Here is a 22740-nt window from a genome sequence, read left to right as displayed (position 1 = left end):
CATACAGTATGTAGCCTTTTCAGATTGGCCTTTTTCATTTAGTAATATGCATTTAAGTTTCCTCCATGTCTTTCCATGGCTTGATATCTCATTTCTTTTTAGCACTGGATAATATTCCATTGTCTGGATGTACCACAGTTTATTTATCCATTCGCCTACTGAAGCACATCTTAGTTGCTTCCAAGTTTTGGTAATTATGAATGAAGATGCTATAAACATCTGCATGTAGGTTTTTGTATGAACATAAGTTTCACCTCCTTTGGGTGAATACCAAGGAATGTGTTGCTGTATTTTGTGGTAAGAGTATGTTTAGTTTTATAAGAAACTGCCAAACTGGCCGGGCGCGGTGGCTCACGCCTGTAATCCTAGCACTCTGGGAGGCCGAGGCGGGCGGATTGTTCGAGCTCAGGAGTTCAAGACCAGCCTGAGCAAGAGCGAGACCCCGCCTCTACTAAAATTAGCCAGCTAAAAATACATAGAAAAAATTAGCCGGGCATGGTGGCGCATGCCTGTAGTCCCAGCTACTCGGGAGGGTGAGGCAGGAGGATCACTTGAGCCCAGGAGTTTCAGGTTGCTGTGAGCTAGGCTGACGCTATGGCACTCACTCTAGCCCAGGCAAAAAAGAGTGAGACTCTGTCTCAAAAAAAAGAAAAAAAAAGAAACTGCCAAACTGTCTTCCAAAGTGGCTGTACTATTTTGCGTTTCCACCAGCAATGAATGAGAGCTCCTGTTGCCCCATATCCTTGTCAGCATTTGGTTTTATCAGTGTTTTAGATTTTGGCCATTCCAATAGGTATGTAGAGGCATCTCATTGTTTTAATTTGCATTTCCCTGATTACATATGATATGGAGCATCTTGTCATATATGATACATATTTGCCATCTCTATATCTTTTTTGGTGAGGTGTCTGTTAAAGTCTTTGGCCCATTTTTCAGGCAGGTTGTTTGCTTTCTGATGTGAGTTTTAAGAGTTCTCTGAATATTTTGAATAACAGTCCTTTATCACAGCAGTCCCGAACCTTTTTGGCACCAGGGACTGGTATCATGGAAGACAATTTTTCTACAGACTGAGAGTGGGGGGCTGGAGGATCGGTGGTGAGGCAGAGGGCAGGCAGTGATGCAGGTGATGGGGAGCAGCTGTAAATACGGATGAAGCTTTGCTTGCTTGCCCACTGCTCACCTCCTGCCCCTCCCTCCCTAAGTTTCATGGAAGGCAATTTTTCCACAGGTGGGGGGTTGGTGGTGGCAGAACTCTGTGGCCGGGTCCCTAACAGGACTGGTACCGGTCCGCAGCCTGGGGGTTGGGGACCATAGCTTTATCAGATGTCTTTTGCAAATTTTTGTGGCTTGTATTTTCATTCTCTTGACAATTGCTTTTACAGAACAGAAATGTTTAATTTAATAAAGCCCAGCTTATCAATTCTTCCTTTGATGGATCTGTCCTTTGGAATCGTATCTAAAAGTCATTGCCAAACACAAGGTCATCTAGATTTTCTCCTAGGTTATCTTCTAGTTCTATAATTTTGAGTTTTACATTTAGGTTTGTGATCCATTTTGAGTGACTTTTGTGAAAGGTGTAAGGTCTGTGTCTAGATTCACCTTTTCGCATGTAGATGGCCAGTTATTCCACAATTTAAAAAGATCATGTTTTCTCCATTATATTGCTTTTGCTCCTTTGTCAAAAATCAATTGATTAGCTGGGCATGGTGGTATGTGCCTGTAGTCCCAGCTGCTTGAGCGGCTGAGGCAGGAGGATCACTTGAGCCCAGGCTTTGAGGCCAGCCTGGGTAACATAGTGAAACCCTGCCTCTGAAAAATTTTTTAAAAAATCAATTGACTATATTAATGTAGGTTTATTTCTGTGCTCTCTATTCAGTTCCATTGATCTATTTGTCTGTTCTTTCACCAATCCCATACTGTCATCATTGAGGCTTTATGTTATAATAAGTCATGAAGTTGAGTAATGTCAGTTCTCCAACTTTGTTATTCTCCTTCAATATATTGTGTTGGCTATTCTGGGTCCATACAAACTTTGGAATCAGTTTGTCAATACCCACAAAGTAAATTACTAGGATTTTGAATGAGATTGCATTGAATCTATAGATCAAGTTGAGAAGAACCAACATCTTGACAATATTGAGTTGTCTTTACCATGAACATGGACTATCTCTGTTTATTTAAGTCTTTGATTTCTTTCATAAGAGTTTTCGTCATCTACGTCTTGTACCTGTTCTGTTAAATTTATACCTAAATAATTCATTTTTGGGGAGTGTTAATGTAAATGCTATTGTGTCTTTACTTTCAAATTCCACTTTTTCATTGCTGGCATATAGGAAAGTGTCTTATTTTTGTATAATCACCTTGTGTACTACAACCTTGCTATAATTGCTTATTAGTTCCAGGAGTTTTTTTGGTCAATTCTTTCAGATTTTATAATTAGACCATATTGTCATCTGTGAACAAAGTTAGTTCTATTTCTTTCTTCCCAATCAAAATACCTTTTAGTTCTTTTCTTGTCTTAATTGTATTAGCTAGAACTTTCAGTATGATGATGAAAAGGGATGGTGAGCTAGCTGGGTGTGGTGGCTCATGCCTGTAATCTCAGCTGTTTGGGAAGCTTGAGGCAAGAGGATCACTTTAGACCAGGAGTTTGAGACCAGCTTGGGCGACATAGCAAGACCCCATTTCTAAAAAGTAAATTAGCAGGGCATGGTGGTGTGCACCAGTAGTTCCAGCTACTGAGGAGGCTGAGGCGAGAGAACTGCTTGAGCCCACGAGTTCAAGGCACCACTGTATTCCAACTTGGAAGAGCAAGACCTTGTCAGAAAGGCAAGGGAAAAGGAAAGAAAGAAAAGGAATAGTGAAAGAAGTCATCCTTTCCTTCCTCGTCTTAGTGAGAAAGCTGCTAGTTTCTCACCATTAAGTATAATGTAGCTGTAAGTTTTCATAGATTTTTTTTTTTTATCAAGTTAGAAAGTTCTCTATTCCTAGTTTACTGAGAGTTTTTTTTATCAAGAATGGGTGTTGGATTTGGTCAAATACTTTTTCTGGACCTATTGATATAATCGTGATTTTTCTATTTTAACCTATTGATGTGATGGATTACATTAATTTTCAAATGTTGAACCAGTCTTGCATACCTGGGACAAATCTCACTTGGTCACTGTGTATAATTCTTTTTATACATCGTTGGATTTGATTTGATATATATATATATCAAATATATACATATATATATATATAATTTATGTATTTTTTCCCTTTTTTTGAGAGAGGTCTCACTCTGTTGCCCAGGCTAGAGCACAGTGGTGCCATTGTAAGTCACTGCAACCTCAAACTCCTGGGCTCAAGTGATCCTCGCACCTCAGCCTTCCGAGTAGCTGGGATTACAGGTATGTGCCACCACACCTGGCTAATTAATTAGCTAATATTTTTTTGAGGACATTTGCATCCATGTTCACAAGAGATATTGGTCTGTAGTTTTCTTTTCTTGTAATGTCTTTATGTTGTTTTGGTATTCACATAATGCTGGCCTTATATAATAGGAAGTATTCCCTCTGCTTCTAATTTTTGAAAGATTGTAGAAAATTGGTAAAATTTCTTCTCTAAATGTTTGGTAGAATTCACCAGTGAAATCGTATAGGCCTGGTGCTGTTTTGGAAGGTTATTATTTATTCATTCAATTTCTTTAACAGATATAGGCCTATTCAGATTATTTCTTTGTGAGTTTTGGTGATTGTGTCTTTCAAGGAATTGTTCCATTTCATCTAGGTTACAAATTTGTCGGTGTAGAGTTGTTCATATTATTCCTTCATTATACTTTTAGTGTACATGAAATTTGTAGTAATGTCCCCTCCTTCATTTCAGATATTAGCAACTTGTGCTTTCTCTTTTTTTCTTAGCCTGGCAGGAAGCTTTTTGATTTTATCGATCTTTTCAAAGAAATAGCTTTTGGTTTTGTTGATTTGCTCTATTGATTTTTTTTCAATTTCATCAATTTGTTCTATTACTTCTTTTTCTTCTGCTTATTTTGGATTTGTTTCTTATCATTTCTGGCTTCCAAGGAACTGTTTTACTTTGCCACCAGCTCCATCATGTTTATGTATCCCTGACATTTTTAGTTGTACTGCACCTGGAGTGTAAGTGTAATCCACCACACTTGCTGGAAATAAAAACTTTCTGTTTTATGTTACTTATTCTAGAAAGATTTCTTCGGTTAGTCCAATAAAATTAGAGGGTGGAAGACTCAAACTTGAGTCAGAACTATATGGGTAAAAATATAGTATTGCAAATTCCCTCCCACTCCACCTTCACATAGCATATTGGACTCTAATCACAGCAAAGTTATTATGGAGATTAAATAATAATAAAAACTTAGCTCAGTGTCTGGTGCTGAAAAACTCAACAAATAGCTATAGTTATTTTGAAAAATTCTTTCACTAATCTTGCCTGTTTTTTTTACAGATGAGCTATAGAGTGATTTTTCCAATTTCTAAAAAAAATTCTTTTGGAATTTTGATTGAGATTAGTTTTGGTGGAAATGTATAAAATAATTTGGGGATATTTTACTTCTCGACAGAATCAAGTCTCTTCACCCAGGAATATAGTTATGCCTCCACTAAGTCTTTTTTGATATTCCACAGCAAAGTATGGCAGTCCCTCATTTGGGTCCTGAACATTTCTTTTGACTTCTGTAAGTTTACTAATATTGTAAGTGAAATATTAATTTCTATCAATTGTTCCTAGAATATTTAAAAGCTCTGCTTTCTATGTTTATTTTATAATTGGACATCTTTCTGAAGTTTTATAACAATTTTACAGCTTTCCAGGTAATCACATCATCTAAAATGACTTTTTCCTTTCCCAAAAGTTATACCTCCTTAAATATTCCAAAGTATATAAGAGCAGTTAGCAGATACCCTCATTTTATTCCTAACCTTAATAGGCACATCTCTAATGTTTCACAATAAACTTATTGGTGTTGACTTCATGTTCTTTAAACATAGTGTAACAAGATTTATCAGGAATGTAAGTTCGAACTATAATATTTTTAGGCACTGAAATGAGAGTATGGGTTTTGTCCTTTGCTCTACTAATATTGCAAAATATATTTTTCTACTAATCTTGTATTTCTAGAATGTATGTTATCCCACTTAATATTGGATTAATATTCCTGCCATAAGTAGTTGGTATTCATAATTTAAGACTTTTAGATCTACTTTATTCTTTCTTACTTTCTTTGACAATTTTTTGGAACTAGATTCATGCTAACTGTATAAAATGAATTTGGGTGATTTTTCTACATTTTGGAACAGTTCACAGAACTTTAAATATTTCCACCTTGAAACTGTAAAACTATTCACCTATAAAACACCTATATTTGCTATCATTTAAACATTATTTGATAATTTTATGAAAGATTTCAATGATTTGCTATTGCAGATTTCTTAAGACAATTATGAGGTCTTTTTCTAGAAAATGGTCCACTTCATCCAGATCTTCAAATTTATCAGCACATGGCAATACAGAATTTATTTATAACTTTTAAAATCTTTATTTATTAAATATTAAATATTTTTGTTCTTTTCATGTTCCTGTTATCCTGTTGCCATGTCTATATAGATATTTCGTTTTTCTTTTTCAGTGTTTTGACACTATTTATCCTGCTTTATTTTAATAGTAGTTTCCTTGATATTTTCCAAAAGCATTCTTTAAAGCACATTTTTATAACTGTCATAGTTAATGGAACAGTTTATTTCTGATGATAATGTAGAATACTTAATAGCTCTTCCTTCATCACTACCTCAATCTCAGGGCCCCCAAATTCTCAGTTTTTGTTAACATAGGTTAATATAGACTTATCCAAATACTTATTACTAAAATATTGCTTTTCCTTTATCCTTTTAAGAACTTAACACTTCATCTCATAAACAAATTTACAACAATTATTTAAATTTATGTATAAATGGTTTCAGTGTTCACTACAGTCTTTTGGTATGAGGGTGACTTAATAAACTCAGTTTTCCTTCATCTCTAAGTTGGTTAATCTTTATGTAGCCTCTTTTCTTCAGAATAGTACGTAAGTGGTATAATTTCTGAACATTTGCATGTCTGAAAATGTCTTTCCATTGTCTTCACCTGTGAAAGGCATCTTCGCTAGGTACAAATATTTGGGTTAAAAATTTTCCCCTCCAGAACTCCCTATTAACTTCTGGTATTCTCTGAGGCTAGCTTGATTTTTCTTCTCTTGTAGGTAACTGGCTTTTGTTTGGTTTTGCTTTTATCCATATAATTGTTTTGCAGGATGTGTTTAATTATAGAACCTTTTTCTCATAGATTTTTATGGAATAATGAGCCCTTTCAATCTGTACATACAGATCTTTATCCCCCCAAATCTTTATTCAACTATATCTTTGAATATTGCTTCTGCTCTACTTGTTCGGCTCTCTTTGGAAACACCAGATACCCTATGCTGGCTGAAGTGCCAGTCTCTGTCCACTCCTTCATTTGTACCACCTCTGTGTACTCTGAGTTCTGAGAGAACTTCTTGTTTTTTCTCATAATACTAATTTTACTTTCTGAAGTAGCGATCATGTTATTTTCTGTTTCCAAAGTGCATTTGTGCTTCTGTATTTTTAAGTTCCTGTGAGTCTCACCATATTCACCTCAGCCTGTTCTCTCCTTATGGCGTTCCGTTTCTGCTTCACAAATGGCACACTTTCCTAGACTCTTTTGAAGAAGCCCAATAGCTTCCTGAAAATTACTTCTAGATCCTGAAACTGAGATTATACACAAATCATGTATAATTTTGTGACTCTTTAAAACAATGTTCCTTTTCTCTTTCCTCAGTATCCTGTCCTAAGTCCCAAGTTTCACCAACTCTACCTCACCCAAGACCTCTGGCCACTTTAGACTCATCTTTGGCTATACCAAGAGATATTTCTGGTAATGGGACTTTGATATTCTTTATTTTTCACTGTTTTTTTAAACAAATGTCTTACATTGTATATACATGCTTCAGTAAAAAATTATTTTGAAAATTTTTTTCCTCTAAAGTACTCTGTGAACAGCACAATAAAAAAAAATCAATATTTGTGAATCTAGGCTACAATATATAGAAAAGTTATACTATCAATAGTTTAAAAATATGTACTTTTGCTTCCAAAAGGAGAAATTCTAATATATTAAGAAAACAGCATAACATGATTTAACCCTGTTCCCACATAAGCACCAATTTTATTCCAAATAATCACAACTTTAAGAAAGAATTTTCCTAAAATACTTTCACAAAAAGTAACGCCAGTGTCACAAATTCTGGAAATGCCATCTTAAACATTAGTACTACCTTAGTTGAACCAAAACATTCCAAAAATTCCATAGCTTCTGTAGATTTCATTTAAAAAGTTAAAAAAAAAAACAAAAACCTTTCTTTCATGATAAATGATGCTACTGGTAACTTGGTAGAATTTTAGTTACTTTGGTGAGTTTTACATTTTTACAAATAAGCAACATATATATTAAAAAATAACCCAGTCTAATGGCTTGCATTGGAGGCTAGGGAGTTGCATTTTGTTAAACCCAAATTGAACAGAGTTGAATTTAGATTAATACAGAGAAAGGCATGCTCTGGATGTGTTGTCCTTTGTATTTCTTGAAGCATCAGATGAATTGTAAAAAGTTCAAAGAGCTTCTTATTACTCCTGTAAAAGAATGAATACATAATTTTATTACATATACTTAGGGAAGTTATCTGTAATGACATTGACATAACTTATATATACTTTTGAGGAAATGGTACCTGTTTTTAAAAATAATAGATAAACTAGGTGACTAAAGAATTAAGAAGCTGAAATAGGTTTTGTGAGATAGGCCTGAAATAGAAAAGCATTTGGGGAAAAAAGGAAACATTTTATAATCCTGAAAACTGCACCTTATTCACCATTAGAGAGCTTGAGAAATCTTTTTTTTCCACACAGCTTTGTCAAATATTTGATCATCTTAAGTAAGTAGGGCCGTTTAAAGTGGCAGAATATTGACTTACCTTGCAACCTGGCTCCAGAATACTTCAACTTTCCTCATTTTAATAACTAGTCAGCAATTTCATTTTCAGTCAATCAGAATAATCTTTTAACATATTTCCTATTTCTTTTCTAAATATATTTACCTCGAGAGAAATTATCAAATAACCTTATGTACCATCCTTTAATACAAAAGGATTTACATCTTCGTGTTTTTAAATCTTTAAGACTTGCTTCAGCATCAACTATTCCTAATGCTCTTGTTCAAGCTTCGTTCAAGGTCTTTACCTAAGGCTGAAATGAACCTAAGCTACAAAACATATCCTGAATAGTGAAACATTTTGGCCCAAGGATATACTTGCACTTTGGGACTACTTTTAAAAAATCACACAAATAAAAAATTAAATCTAATGTTAATGTAACTTTATGGCATCACAGGGTAACTGCAATAAGCCTTATTAAGAATTTACTGATTACAAATCAAGAGAATCATGATACAGTCTGAAGGAAAAGGAAGACAATAAATTGATAAGTTTAGCTGGTATCAGACCAAAACTAATAATGTTATCACTTGAGAATAAGGTTATAATTTGACAATAATTCACTACAGTATGCTAGGCATGGTACCAGATAGAACACATGGATCCATTATCCCTAGCTACAAATAACTTTAAGATGCATTGCATTTCCTATTCAAGTCTACCAAAGCCTGTTAAAACTTCTACATTGTCTATGATGCAAATTATAGATGAGGGGATAAGGCTAGGGAGGGAAGAGCTGAACCAAAATAAAAATTTACTGTTATGAAAATGAGATGAGACAGAAGGTGTCCAGATTTGCCTCAAAGGAAAAACTAGACTACAGCAAGATTCTAAGAAAATACAGCTTAAAATTCATGTCCTTGATTTATAATTTAAAAACTGGTTATAACAATATTTGAGTCAGGAGAAAGAAGAGGAAATAGCCCTCAGTTCTCACAATAAAATCCAAATTAGTTGCAGTAGGAAGCCCATAATAGTTTCCTAAAACAAACTCCATTACGAAAATCATCTTAAATTTTTCTGCCTGCTTCATTTTCATTCCCTAAGCTTACTTTAGTACATCAAGAAGAAACTGCTAAATACATGTTTATTATCTAAATTTTCACCTGTGATATTACAGAATACCAGTATGCAATAATTTATTCTATTATCATTTGGTTGCTAAAAACTGCTTACTTTTATATACTGTCTATGGTATTTAAAGTTCATTTAGCTTAGCTGAACTATAGCAACAACTCGATGTTCTAAGACTGATACTGTCTATCACTAAATATGTGGTATTAGATCACATTAATATTCATGAATCTTAACTTTATATATCTGTATATTGGAAATTTGGAATTAATAATCAAAGTTGAACTAGTATGGGATTTAGAAAGGTCTAAATGAAGATGATGGATGAGAAAAACTGCCAGCCAGAGTGTCTCTGTAAGAAAGACAGATTTTAGAAGAAAGTGAAAAAAAACAAACAGGCAGACAAACACAGATCAGATGGGGGTCAGTAGGAAGCGTGCCTGAAATTACAGGAGACTTCATGGGAAGAAGTTGCAGAGGAGAACTGAAGGAGACAGGCCCCCGAGACGCTTGGAGACCAGTGACAAGGGTAGGTGGAGAGGTTAAATTTCCCTTCCCTTGCATCACGGACTGCTGGTGGGCTCCTGAGTGGTTGGAGAAACCTGCCAACACCAGCCCAGAGATGGCCACCACCAGTGAGCAGTAAGCCTCTTGCAGACAGGGTTCCAGGCTCCCAGTTCCCTCTGGGCACCTCCTGGCCCACAGACCCGAGCTGATTGGCAAGCACCATATTGCTTCATTCTCCCCTTCCCTTTTGCTACCTGTGGCTGCCGAGAGAGACAATTTAGCCACCACTGGGAGCCATCTGCAGGGAACAGGACCTTTCCTTTTGGGACCCTACAGGAGACTGAGGGGTACTCACACGGTGAGCTCTCTACCCGCCAGTCCTCCTCCCAGGTGCCACTTGCCCGGACTCCAGGAGAACAGGGTAAATCCTGAGGTGAAGTGACATCGATCCAGCTTGGGCACCCCGTGGGTAACTTGAGATCAGCACTCCTCTCCCGGGCAGGGTGAGGGATTGATCTCAAGGGCCCAGGGGACAGGCCTGCAGATGAGATCCCGTACACCCAGGCCCTGATCGCATTTGCCCAGGGCACAGAAGGGATATTTGTGAGCGAGCCTACTTCAAGTGTGTGTGCCTTCAGGGGCAGATCAGCGAGCTTGATGGGCAACCCTCCTCCCACGGGAGGGCCATGTGCCCAGCTCAGACCATAATCCTGGGCAGGGACCCTCCCGGCCGGAATCACAGCCAGGGGAGATCCACTGGCTTGCGGTCCTGCCTGCTGGCAGAGATCTGGGAGAAACCGTGGAATAGGGGTGGGTGGAAAGGAGTGTGGCCTGTTCCAGACTGCAGGTCTCGGACAGCCCCACCCCCACACGCAGACTTTTCGGCTGAGTGGGGCCATTTCAGCCCCTCCCTGGCAGCTTTGCCCAGAAGCAGAGAACAGAACTTTGACCCCTGCTAACAGCATTTGTGGTGCTTGAGGGAAGGCTCACCCAACGCAGCTCCGCCCAGACTCACTCCCCCACCTGCTCGCACAGAATTGGAGAATAAGGACACACCTGGAAGTCCCAGGGCCCCACCCAACACCTGAGGCACCAGAGTGCCTCTCCAGAGGAACAAGAGCTGGTTACAGGACCCCAAAACAACACTGAAGCCTGCTCCTCCCAGCAAGCGCCAACTACTGACAGGGAGGTCATTCTGTACACCCTTTAAGTGCATCTACTGACTCGTCATACAGGGTGTGGTTGAATTTCACCCACAAACACCATCTACTGGCTCGGAGACTAATCAGGGCATGTCATTATTCAAATGAAAATCTAAAGGTAAGAAGCAACAGCTGATCCAGATGGGAAGGAATCAGCAGAACAACTCTGGAAGTATGAAGAATCAAACGGAAAGCACTCCGCCAAAGGGGAACACAAGCTTTCTAGCAATGGACATAAACCAAATTCAGAACACTAAAATGACAGAAGAATTTTGAACATGGATTGTAAGAAAACTCAATGATATGCAAGAAAAAATGGATAACCAACACAAAGAAGCCACAAACAAAATCCAGGACTTGGAAGGAAAATTCACTAAAGAAATATTAAAGAAAAATCAAAATAGAAAGAAATGATCTGGACAACTAAAAATATATATATAGAAAAAATTAGCCAGGCATGGTGGCACAAGCCTGTAGTCCCAGCTACTCGGGAGGCTGAGGCAGTAGAATCGCTTGAGCCTAGGAGTTTGAGGTTGCTGTGAGCTAGGCTGATGCCACGGCACTCATTCCAGCCCGGGCAACAGAGTGAGTCTCTGTCTCAAAAAAAAAAAAAAAAGAAATATTAAAGAAAAATCAAACTAAACTTCTGGAAATGAATTTATTCAAGGAATTACAAAACACAGTGGAAAGCCTAAAGAACAAGGTAGACCAAACAGAAGAAAGAATCTCAGGGATTGAAGATAATGCCTTTCAATTAAATAAATCAGTCACAGAGATAGAGCAGAGAAATAAGAGAAAACAACAAAGCCTACAAGAAATGTGGGATTATGTGAAGAGTACTAATGTAAGAATCATAGGCAATCCTGAGGGTGAAGAAGAAAATACACAAGGGTTGGAGAAGCTATTTGAGGATATAATAGAAGAAAATTTCCCAGGCCTTGCTAAAAATCTAGATATCCAGGTACAAGAAGCTCAAAGGATTCCTGGGAGAGTCATTACAAACAGGAAGACACCACAACACACAGTCACCAGATTGACCAAAATAAACACCAAAGAGGTCCTTGCACCAGCTGTAAGGTGAAAGAAGCAGGTAACCTACAAAGGAAAACCCATCAGAATAATGTCAGACTACTCAGCTGAGACCTTACAAGCAAGAAGAGACTGCGGCCAGATTCTCACTCTTCCCAAACAGAATAACACCCAGCCAAAAATCTTGTACCCTGCAAAACTAAGTTTTGTATATGAAGGAAAAATAAAGATCTTTTCAGACAAGCAAAGACTGAGGGAATTCATCAAGACAAGACCTGCCCTCTAGGAAGTACTCAAAACAGTATTACACATGGATCAGCACAATAAAGACTCACGAATGACAAATCATCCAAAAGCTAAAGGTCAAAGGCCAGATACCACAATGGCTCAAGACAGAAAACAAAGCAACAAAGTTCCACTCAACAGAATGAACAGAAATCTACCCCACTTATCAATTCTCTCAATAAATGTGAATAGCTTGAACTGCCCACTAAAGAGACATAGGCTGGGCGAATGGATAAATACACACAAGCGAAGTATCTGCTGTCTTCAGGAAACACATTTAACCCATAAGGATGCATTCAGCTTCAAGGTGAAGGGATGGAAAAGAAAATTTCAAGCAAACGGACGCCAAAAGAAAACTGGTGTTGTAGGTCTGATTTCAGATAACTTTGTCTTTCATCATTTTTGTTGATTTGAAGACTAAGAGGGTCACTATATAGTGGTGAAGAGTACAATTCAACAGGAAGACATAACAATTCTAAATATGTATGCACCTAACTCAGGTGCACCCAGATTCATAAAGCAAATCCTACTTGATCTAAATAAAATGATAAACAGCAACACCACAATAGCCAGAGACTTCAACATTCCTCTGACAGAACAGGACAGATCCTCCAAACAGAAAATAAACAAAGAAACAATGGACTTAAACAGAATTCTAGAACAAATGGGTCAGACTGACATTTACAGAACATTCTACCCAAAAACCACTGAATATACATTTTTCTCATCAGCTCGCGGGACATTCTCTAAGATTGACCATATCCTAGGGCACAAAGAATATCTCAAAAAATTTTTAAAAATAGAAATTATACTATGCATCTTCTCAGACCACAGTGGAATAAAATTAGAAATCAACTCCAACAGAAACTCTCATCTCTAAACAAAGTCATGGAAAACATTCTGCTGAATGATTATTGCGTTAAGGAGGAAATCAAGATGGAAATTAAAAGATTCTTTGAACTAAATAATAAAGGAGACATGAGTTATCAAAATCTGTGGGACACAGCTAAAGCAGTCCCGAGAGGAAAATTTATATCCATAAATGCCTACATCCAAAAGACAGAAAGATCACGAATAAACAATCTAATGAATCATCTCAAAGAACTGGAAAAGGATGAGCAAACCGACCCCAAACCCAGCAGAAGACAAGAAATAACAAAGATCGGAACAGAACTAAATGAAATTGATAACAAAAAACTACATGGAAGATTAATAAAACAAAAAGTTGGTTCTTTGAAAAAATAAAATTGACATGCCTCTGGCTAGATTAACAAGAAGCAGAAAAGAAAGAACTCTAATAAGCTCCATCAGGAATGAAAAGGAGAAATTACAACTGATGCCACGGAAATACAAAATATCATCTATGAATACTACAGAAACCTCTATGCACATAAACTGGAAAATATGGAGGAAATGGACAAATTCTCAGAAATACACAGCATCCCTAGGCTCAATCAGGAAGAAATAGAATTCCTTAACAGACCAATATCAAGTACCGAAATTGAAACAGCAATTAAAAAAACTGGCCGGGCGCGGTGGCTCACGCCTGTAATCCTAGCACTCTGGGAGGCCGAGGCGGGCGGATTGTTTGAGCTCAGGAGTTAGAAACCAGCCTGAGCAAGAGCAAGACCCCGTCTCTACTAAAAATACAAAAAAATAATCAGACAACTAAAAATATATAGAAAAAATTAGCCGGGCATGGTGGCGCGTGCCTGTAGTTCCAGCTACTCAGGAGGCTGAGGCAGAAGGATTGCTTGAGCCCAGGAGTGTGAGGTTGCTGTAAGCTAGGCTGACGCCACGGCACTCACTCTAGCCCGGGCAAAAGAGTAAGACTCTGTCTCAAAAAAACAAAACAAAACAAAAAAACCAAACAAACAAACAAACAAAAACCTTCCTAAAAAGAAAAGTCCTGGGCCAGATGGTTTCACACCCAAATTTTACCAGACCTACAAAGAAGGACTGGTGTCTATCCTGCAGAAATTATTCTACAACATCGAGAAGGAAGGAATCCTTCCCAACACATTTTATGAAGCCAACATCACCCTGATACCAAAACCAGGAAAGGATGCAACAAAAAAAGAAAACTACAGACCAATATCTGTATGAATATAGATGCAAAAATTCTCAAAAATAAATCCTACCAAACTGAATTCAGGTGCTTATCAAAAAAATAATCCATCATGACCAAGTGGGCTTCATCCCAGAGATGCAGGGATGGTTCAACATATGCAAATCTATAAACGTAATTCACCACATAAATAGAAGCAAAAACAAAGACCATATGATCCCCCTGATAGATGCAGAAAAAGCATGTGACAAAATTCAACACCCTTTTATGATAAGAACACTTAACAAAATAGGCACAGACGGGATTTACCTAAAAATGATACAACCCATACATGACAAACCCACAGCCAACATCATACTGAATGGGGAAAAATTGAAAGCATTCCCACTTAGAACTGGAACCAGACAACGTTGCCCTTTATGATCACTTCTATTCAACATAGTGCTGGAAGTCCTAGCCAGAGCAATAAGACAAGAGAAAGAAATCAAGGTCATCCAAATTGGGGCAGAAGAGGTCAAGGTCTCACTCTTTGCTGCGATGTGATCTTATATCTAGAAAACCCCAAAGATTCTGCCATGAGACTACTGGAATTGATAAACAAATTCAGCAAAGTCTCAGGTTACAAAATCAATGTACAGAGATCAGTAGCATTCCTATATGCTAACAACAGTCAAACTGAGAACCAAATCAAAGACTCAATACTCTTCACAATAGCAACAAAGAAAGTAAAATACCCAGGAATATATTTAGCTAAGGAGGTAAAAGACCTCTACAGGGAGAACTACTAAACACTGAAGAAGGAAACAGCAGAGGACATAAACAGGTGGAAAACCATACCATGCTCATGGGTCGGCAGAATCAACATTGTTAAAATGTCTATACTACCCAAAGTGATCTACAGATTCAATGCAATCCCTATTAAAATACCAACACCATTTTTCACAGATCTAGAAAAAATAATTCTACGCTTTGTATGAAACTAGAGAAGACCCCAGATGGCAAAAGCAATCTTAACCAAAAAGAACAAATTGGGAGACACCAATTTATCAGACTTCAAGCTATACTATAATGCTACAGTAACTAAAACCACATGGTACTGGCATAAGAACAGAGACATACACCAAAGGAACAGAACTGAGAATCCAGATATAAAACCATCCTCATGTAGCCATCTAATCCTTGACAAAGCAGACAAAAACATGCACTGGGGAAAAGAATCCTTGTTCAATAAATGGTGCTGAGAAAACTGGATAGCTACATGTAGAAGACTGAAATAGGATCCACATCTTTCACCTCTCACAAAAATCAACTCATGGTGGATAACAGACTTAAACCCAAGGCATGAAACTATAAGAATTCTAGAAGAAAATGTTGGAAAAATTCTCATAGACATTGGCCTAGACAAAGAATTTATGAAGAAGACCCCAAAGGCAATCACAGCAACAACCAAAATAAATAAATGGGACCTGATCAAATTAAAAAGCTTCTGCACAGCCAAAGAGACTGTCAAACAGACAATCTACAGAATGGGAGAAAATATTTGCATGTTATACATCTTATAAAGGGCTGATAACTAGAATCTATACAGAACTCAGGAAAATCATCAAGAAAAAAATCAAACAACCCTATCAAAATGTGGGCAAAGGATATGAACAGAAACTTTTCAAAAGAAGATCGACTAATGGCTAACAAACATGAAAAAATGCTCAACATCTCTAATCATCAGGGAAATGCAAATCAAAACCACAATGAGATATCGTTTATCCCCAGTGAGAATGGCCTTTATCAAAAAGTCCCAAAAGAATAAATGTTGGCGTGGATGAGGAGAGATAGGAACACTCATACACGGTGGGACTGCAAACTAGTACAACCTTTGTGGAAAGTAATATGGAGATACCTCAAAGAGAAACAAATAGAACTACCATTTGATCCAGCAATCCCATTACCAGGCATCTACCCAAAAGAACAAAAGACATTCTATAAAAAAGACATCTGCACTCAAATGTTTATAGCAGCACAATTCATAATTGTAAAGATGTGGAAACAACCCAAGTGACCATCAATACATGAGTGGACTAATGAAATGTGGTATATGTAGGCCATTCTGATGAGATCTCAAATGGAAATGAGGTACAAGCATGGAGTTCTACTCAGCCACAAAAAACAATGGTGATATAGCACCTCTTGTACTATCCTGGGTAGAGCTGGAACCCATTCTACTAAGTGAAGTATTCCAAGAATGGTAAAGCAAGCACCACATGTACTCACCATCAAATTGGTATTAACTGATCAACACTTAAGTGCATATTAGTAATAACGTTCATTGGGTGTCAGGCAGATGGGAGGGGGAAGGAAGAGATGGGGACATACACATCTAATGGGTACAGTGCGCACTGTCTGGGGGATGGATACACTTGAAGCTCTGACTCAGGTGGGGCAAAGGCAATATACGTAACCTAAACATTTATACCCCCATAATATGCTGAAATAATAAATAAATAAATAGGTCTAAATGATCATAAGAAGTTATCTTTCAATAAAAATGTCAGAATTATCAAATTCTTACTTGATTTTCGAAAGTTTCTGTAGAATAATACTGAGCTTTTCTAGTATGTGAAGATCAAGCTTAGGGGTTCGAAGCAGCACGGAGCAAGTACGAAAAAATAAAGTGTTGCTACAGGCTTCCAGGAAAGGCTGCAAGAATTCTGCAAAACAAATCATCCATGTTTTACTGTTAGGGAGTAGCTAAAAAGGAAATCAGAAACCAAATAAAACCAGAACTATGTGGGGGCAATTATAAATACTGATTTAGATTTTCATTCTTTTCATACTTAAACTTTGGGGCAAAAATATGATTTGAAAAATTGAAACATACATTGGCTCTTGTTGAACATTGTAGATGAAAGATAAGATTATTTTCTCTAATATCAAACACTGGTTAGGCAAAATTTAGTGGAAATCCCATGTTTGAAAGAAAGGAGGGAAGTCATTTCTTCAACAAATTCTTAACAAGCTCAGTTTAAATAATCAGGAATAAAAAATTTTTTGGAAGTAGTAAATAAAAACAAACCAAAACACCTACATTTAAGAATCTCATTTCAATATTAATGACAATTTACATAGTCACTGGAGAAGGAGGAACTTTTTGCATATAAAAGGGAGAAGATTCATTTAAAAATATGAAAAATTTTCAATTGAAAATTTAAATATTTTAATTGTCTATGTATAAAAACATTAATTAAATCGAAAAAAGGCAAAGCCCTAGAAAACAAAAAAAAGCAAAAGGAAATGCCAAATTTGGAAGAGAGAAGGGAAATCTCTTTGTAATATATTTGCCACAAGATGTACCTAGTATTTTTAGTAATGACCAAAGGACAAAAATAAGAAGTTCAGAACATAATATAGTAAAAATATTCAATAAGAGTAGGAATAAAATAGTAGGAATTGGGCAAAGTTGTATCAAAAGCCTTAAAAGTGTATATATCCTTCGATTTAGCAATTCTGCCTCCAAGAATGTATCTGATAGAGATGTAAGTAAAGGTTTATGAATATGATCCATGATAAAAGGCCTGTTAGAGTTCCTTGTGAATTTATTACAAAATAATGTATAAAAATGCTTTTTAAGGTTTTTAAGCCAAACGCATTAATGGCTGTTGGGAAAGCCTGAAAAGACATAAAAATAATGTAAAAATATTAAATTTTATCCTTTAAAATAGTTAAGTTCCTTTGTAAAAAGCATCTATAAAACTCTGAGGCTACCACAATGAATATCAGTGTTTATTCCAAATACAAATAAGTTATTAGCCATAAAGGACCTAAACATATGACGGCTAGCTTTCATCTTGTTTTTTGACTCCATAAGCACAGCCTGAAAGACTTATGGGTCACTATCTTGACAGTGTACTATTTAAATAAACCATGAAAGCAACAAAATCCAAAATAAAGTCAGAGGAATGGCCTGCTAATAGAAAATAAAAGGCAGTTCCCATGATTTAAATGTTTGTCCCCACCAAAACTCATACTGAAATTTAATTGCCTTTGCAATCATATTAAAAGGTAGGACATTTAAAAGGTGATTAGGCCATGAGGCTCCACTCTCATGGGTGGGATTGGTGCCATTATTAAAGAGCAAGTTCAGCCTCCTCCTGCTTTCTCTCACTCTCTTGCTTTCCATCATGTGATGATGCAGCAAGAAGACCCTTGCAACATGCCAGCACCTTGATCTCAGACTTCCCAGCCTCTAGAACTGTGGGCCATTTAACCTCTGTTCATTATAAATTACCCACTCTTTGGCATTCTATTATAGCAGCACAAAAAAACTAATACAGAAATTTGTAACAGAGAAGTGGGGAGTTACTATAACAAATGTCTGAAAATGTGGATGTAACTTTGCAACTGGGTAATGGGCAGCGGCTGAAAGGATTTGAAGGAGCAGCTGAAAACAGGTTAGACTGTGGAGGGGGTGTAACACAAGGAGCTCCATTCTGCTGCTGACCCCTGTGGTAGTATCCTTTGGGTTAAAAGCTTTTGCTTAGCTCTGCAAGTAGGCCAGTTAATTATAGGAAGAATTTAAGTTGTAGTTCAACTCTAAAAGTAAGATGATAACTGTTTCTTTTCTAAAACTAACTCCCAGGGATATAAGGAAAGTATAGACACAAGCAACAAATCTATGTTAAAGATTTATAGGAGCATGATGACCTAACCTACTCGTTCAAAGTTAATTGACCATGAGAAATCTAAGTTTTACAACCTCCTGAGACCCTCACTGAGGTCCTTGGTTACCTCTTGTAACTGCTCCCGTCCCCTTAACATAAAAAGGAGCCTAAAGTTCATACTAAAGATGGTTCTTTAAGACTTTAGTCCTCCACTTCTCAGTGTGCTGGTTCTCTGAATAAAAGCTGCTTTCCTTACCCCAAAACCTGTGTCTCAACTTACTGTCTGTCCTGCAGGAAATGATATGAGCTTGGACTCGGTTACAATTGCCATGAATAGAGCACTAAGGGCAATTCTGGTGAGCGCTCAGAAGAGGAGAGCTGCACAGAAAGTGTGAAACTTTTTAGAGATGACTTCAGTGGTCGTGATCAGAATGCTGGTAGAAATATGGACAGTAAATGCCATTCTGATGAGATCTCAGATGGAAATGAGGAACAAGACATTGGAAACTAGAGAAAAGGCCATCCTTGTCACAAAGTGGCAAAGAACTTGTCTGAATTGTGTCTGTGTCCTAGGACTTTATGGAATGCAGAACTTAAGAGCTATGGAAGAAAAATATCTAAGCTCCAAAGCATTCAGAATGCTGCATGGCTTCTTTTAACTGCTTATAGCAAAATGTAAGAAGAGAGAAATGATTTAAGGACAAAATTTAAAATTAAAAGGCAGGCAGAACATAAAGATTTGAAAAACTCTCATTCTGTCCTTGTAAACAATAAACAAGTATGCTCAGGAATGAATATGAAGGGTGTGGCTAAGCAACCCTTTGATAAGGAGATTAGTACGGACAGAAGAAACCCAGAAGCTGTTCATCAAGACAGTGGGAGACAGCCCCTAAAGGCATTTATGAGATCTTCTAGGCAGCTCCTGCCATCAGGCTCAGAGCCTGAGGGCACTGAGAGCAGAATAGTTTTGTGGAATTGGCCTGAGGTGCCCCTGGGAAGAGCTTACTGCCCAGGGCCGCCTGGGGTCTCCCACCCCAGCCATGGCTCTGGCGGGTGCAAGCGATGAGCCTTGGCAACATCCACATGGTACTTATTTTGCAGGTGCGCAGAATGCTTGAACTGTGGGGGGATGGCTTCCTCCATCTAGATTTCAAAGGATGTTGCAAAAAGCAGAGATCTGTCACAGAGGCAAAGCCACTACTGAGAGCCCCACTAGGGCAATACCCTGCTGCATAGAGTCCCCACTAGGCCTAGTGGAGCCATGGGGATAGGGTCACCCCAGAGATCCCAGAACTGTAGAGCTACCAGTGTGCAATGTCAGTCTGGGAGAGTTGTAGGTACAAGACTGCAACCCGTGAGAGTTGCTGTTATAACAGAGGAAATACCTGAAAAAACGGCAAAATTATTTTCTGGCTCTTTAAAACATCCTCCACTTCTTTTTGAGAACTAAAACCTGCATCTCTGCCTCAGGCCAATGGTTGGGAGGAACAGGTTAAGTCTTTTGGTATTGGTGCCACAGGAGACGGCTCACCCTGACCTGGCAGAGGGAGACCCTGAGTGGAGGTGATGGGATTGTCTTCAGTGGAAATGGGAATCAGAATCATCAGAATCATCAACTGTAGTTGAATAGCAATTGCTTAAAGCCGAGAACCCACCCTTTAAAAGCTCTGTATTTCTGCTTATTGGGTGGACGATGGCATTTCAGACAGTAGTCTCCATCCTCCTCCTTTGCCAGAAAAGTAATAAACTTCTCTTTCCTTCTCAAACCACTTGTTCTCGTTCTTCTGATACGGCCTCGAGGAAAAGTGCTGAGCTTTCAGTAACACTGTGTGGGCTGTGCCCAGCAAAACCATAGAGGCAGAGTTGCCTGAGGCCTGGGGGGCCCAACTCCTGCCCCAGTGTGCCCAGAGGGAAGGACATGGACTCAAAGGAGAGATTTACTGTTGTTCTCCTTGCTGGGTTTTGGATTTACTTAGGATGACTTACCCCTTTTTTCTTGCCTATTTCTCTCTTTTGGAATGGGACTGTCTATCTTACAACTGTCCCACCACTGTAGTTTGGAAATGTGTACCCTTTTTTGTGGGGGGAGGGGTGTGACAGGGTCTCACTCTGTTGACCAGTCTAGAGTGCGGTGGTATCATCATAGCTCACTGAAGCCTCAAACTCCTGGGCTCAAGTGATCCTCCTGCCTCAGCCCTCTGAATAACTGAGACTACATGTCACCATGCCCAGCTAATTTTTCTGTTGTTTGTAGAGACAGGGTCTCACTCTTGCTCAGGTTGGTCTCAAACTCCTGGCCTCAAACGATCTTCCTGCCTCGGCCTCCCAAAGTGCTAGGATTACAAGCATGAGTCACCACACCTGGCGTAGGATAACATGTAACTTGTTTTGATTTCACAGCTTACAGCTAGAGGGAAATTTGCCTCAAGATGAATCATGTCTTGGGTCTCACTTGTATCTGTTTTAGATCAGACTCTGGACTTTAATTTTAATTTTTTTTGAGATAGTGTCTAGCTATGTTGCCTAGCTCGTCTTGAACTCCTGGGCTCAAGGAATCCCCTGCTTCAGCCTCCCAAGTAGTTGGGACTACAGGTGTCCCACTGCGCCAGGCTGAGACTCAGAACTTAAGCTGATACTGGAACATGTTAAGACTTTTGGGGACATTGGGATGAAATTAATGTATTTTATATGTGAGAAGGATAAAAGTTTTGGGGTCCAGGGGCAGAATACTATAGTTTAAATGTCTGTCCCCTCTAAAATTCATGTTGAAATTTAATTGCCATTGTAACAGTATTAAGAGGTGGCACCTTTAAGAGGTGATTAGGCCATGAGGCTCCACTCTCATAGGTGTGATTAGTGCCATTATAAAAGGGCGAGTTCAGCCTCCTTCTGCTTTCTCTCACCCTCTCTTCTTCTATCATGTGATGATGCAGCAAAAAGACCCTTGCAAAATGCCAGCACCTTGATACAAGACTTCTCAGCCTCCAGAATTATAAGCCATTACATTTCTGTTCATTATAAATTATCCAGTCTTAGGCATTCTTTATAATAGCGCAAAACAAACTAAGAAAGTGGTATGTGCTAAGAATGGAGCAATAGAGACAATGATATGTGCCCTACATGTTAAAATTAGGGTAACAAAACTCATCACTTTCACAACGGTAGTCTAACCCAAGTATAAACATAGTTCACTGCTGAAGTGTGTGTGTGTGTGTGTGTGAAGTATGCATGTATGTCTGCAAGAGTATATATATATCTCAATTTCAGTTACATAGAATGAACTTAAAGACAAAAACTTAGGTTACATATATAGTACATATAATCTACAAATAGAACAATGAATCAATTGAAATTTCAATCACCCTTAAACAATTATACACAATTTTATTTCAGGTCCTGAGACGTATGATTCATATGAACTCTAAACAAGACTGTTAACTATTGTATGGCTAAAAGAATTGAAATTAGTGGGTAAAGAACAATCATAAGTCATTACCAGAGAGATCACTGAGGGTTAACATACCTACAATCTACAATATCAATGTTTTCAATATAAAAGCTTAAAAAGCACACAAAATTTATAATGATCATTTGTCCTGTATATTGCAAAAGCATGAAAGAGAATATATTTTATCATACATTATACGTACATTAGGCCTTGGCATGAACAAAATATATACATTTAACGGTTATTACAAAGAGCCCCAAATAAAATCCTAAGCAAATAAAAGAACTTCCTGGCCGGGCGCGGTGGCTCACACCTGTAATCCTAGCTCTCTGGGAGGCCGAGGCGGGCGGATTGTTTGAGCTCAGTTTGAAACCAGCCTGAGCAAGAGCGAGACCCCGTTTCTACTAAAAATA

At 38.0% G+C, this 22740-nt stretch overlaps 1 protein-coding gene across 1 annotated transcript in view; it reads right to left on the bottom strand.

The window, feature by feature from the left end:
• Window positions 1–7534: 7534 nt before the first annotated feature.
• Window positions 7535–22740, bottom strand: part of CCDC138 (coiled-coil domain containing 138) — a 168984-nt gene continuing 153778 nt past the window's right edge. Inside the window, exons 12-13 of the mRNA XM_012664265.1 lie at window positions 16791–16929; window positions 7535–7700 (exon numbers count right to left, since the gene is read on the bottom strand). Coding sequence (XP_012519719.1) covers window positions 7535–7700; window positions 16791–16929 — 305 coding nt within the window. The remainder of the gene's footprint in view (window positions 7701–16790; window positions 16930–22740) is intronic.

The sequence above is a fragment of the Propithecus coquereli genome, unplaced genomic scaffold, assembly GCF_000956105.1.
Source record: "Propithecus coquereli isolate 6110/MARCELLA unplaced genomic scaffold, Pcoq_1.0 Scaffold88, whole genome shotgun sequence".
Taxonomy (NCBI): Eukaryota; Metazoa; Chordata; class Mammalia; order Primates; family Indriidae; genus Propithecus; species Propithecus coquereli.
Note: the sequence above shows the minus strand (reverse complement) of the source record. Positions and strands in the feature narration are given on the sequence as shown.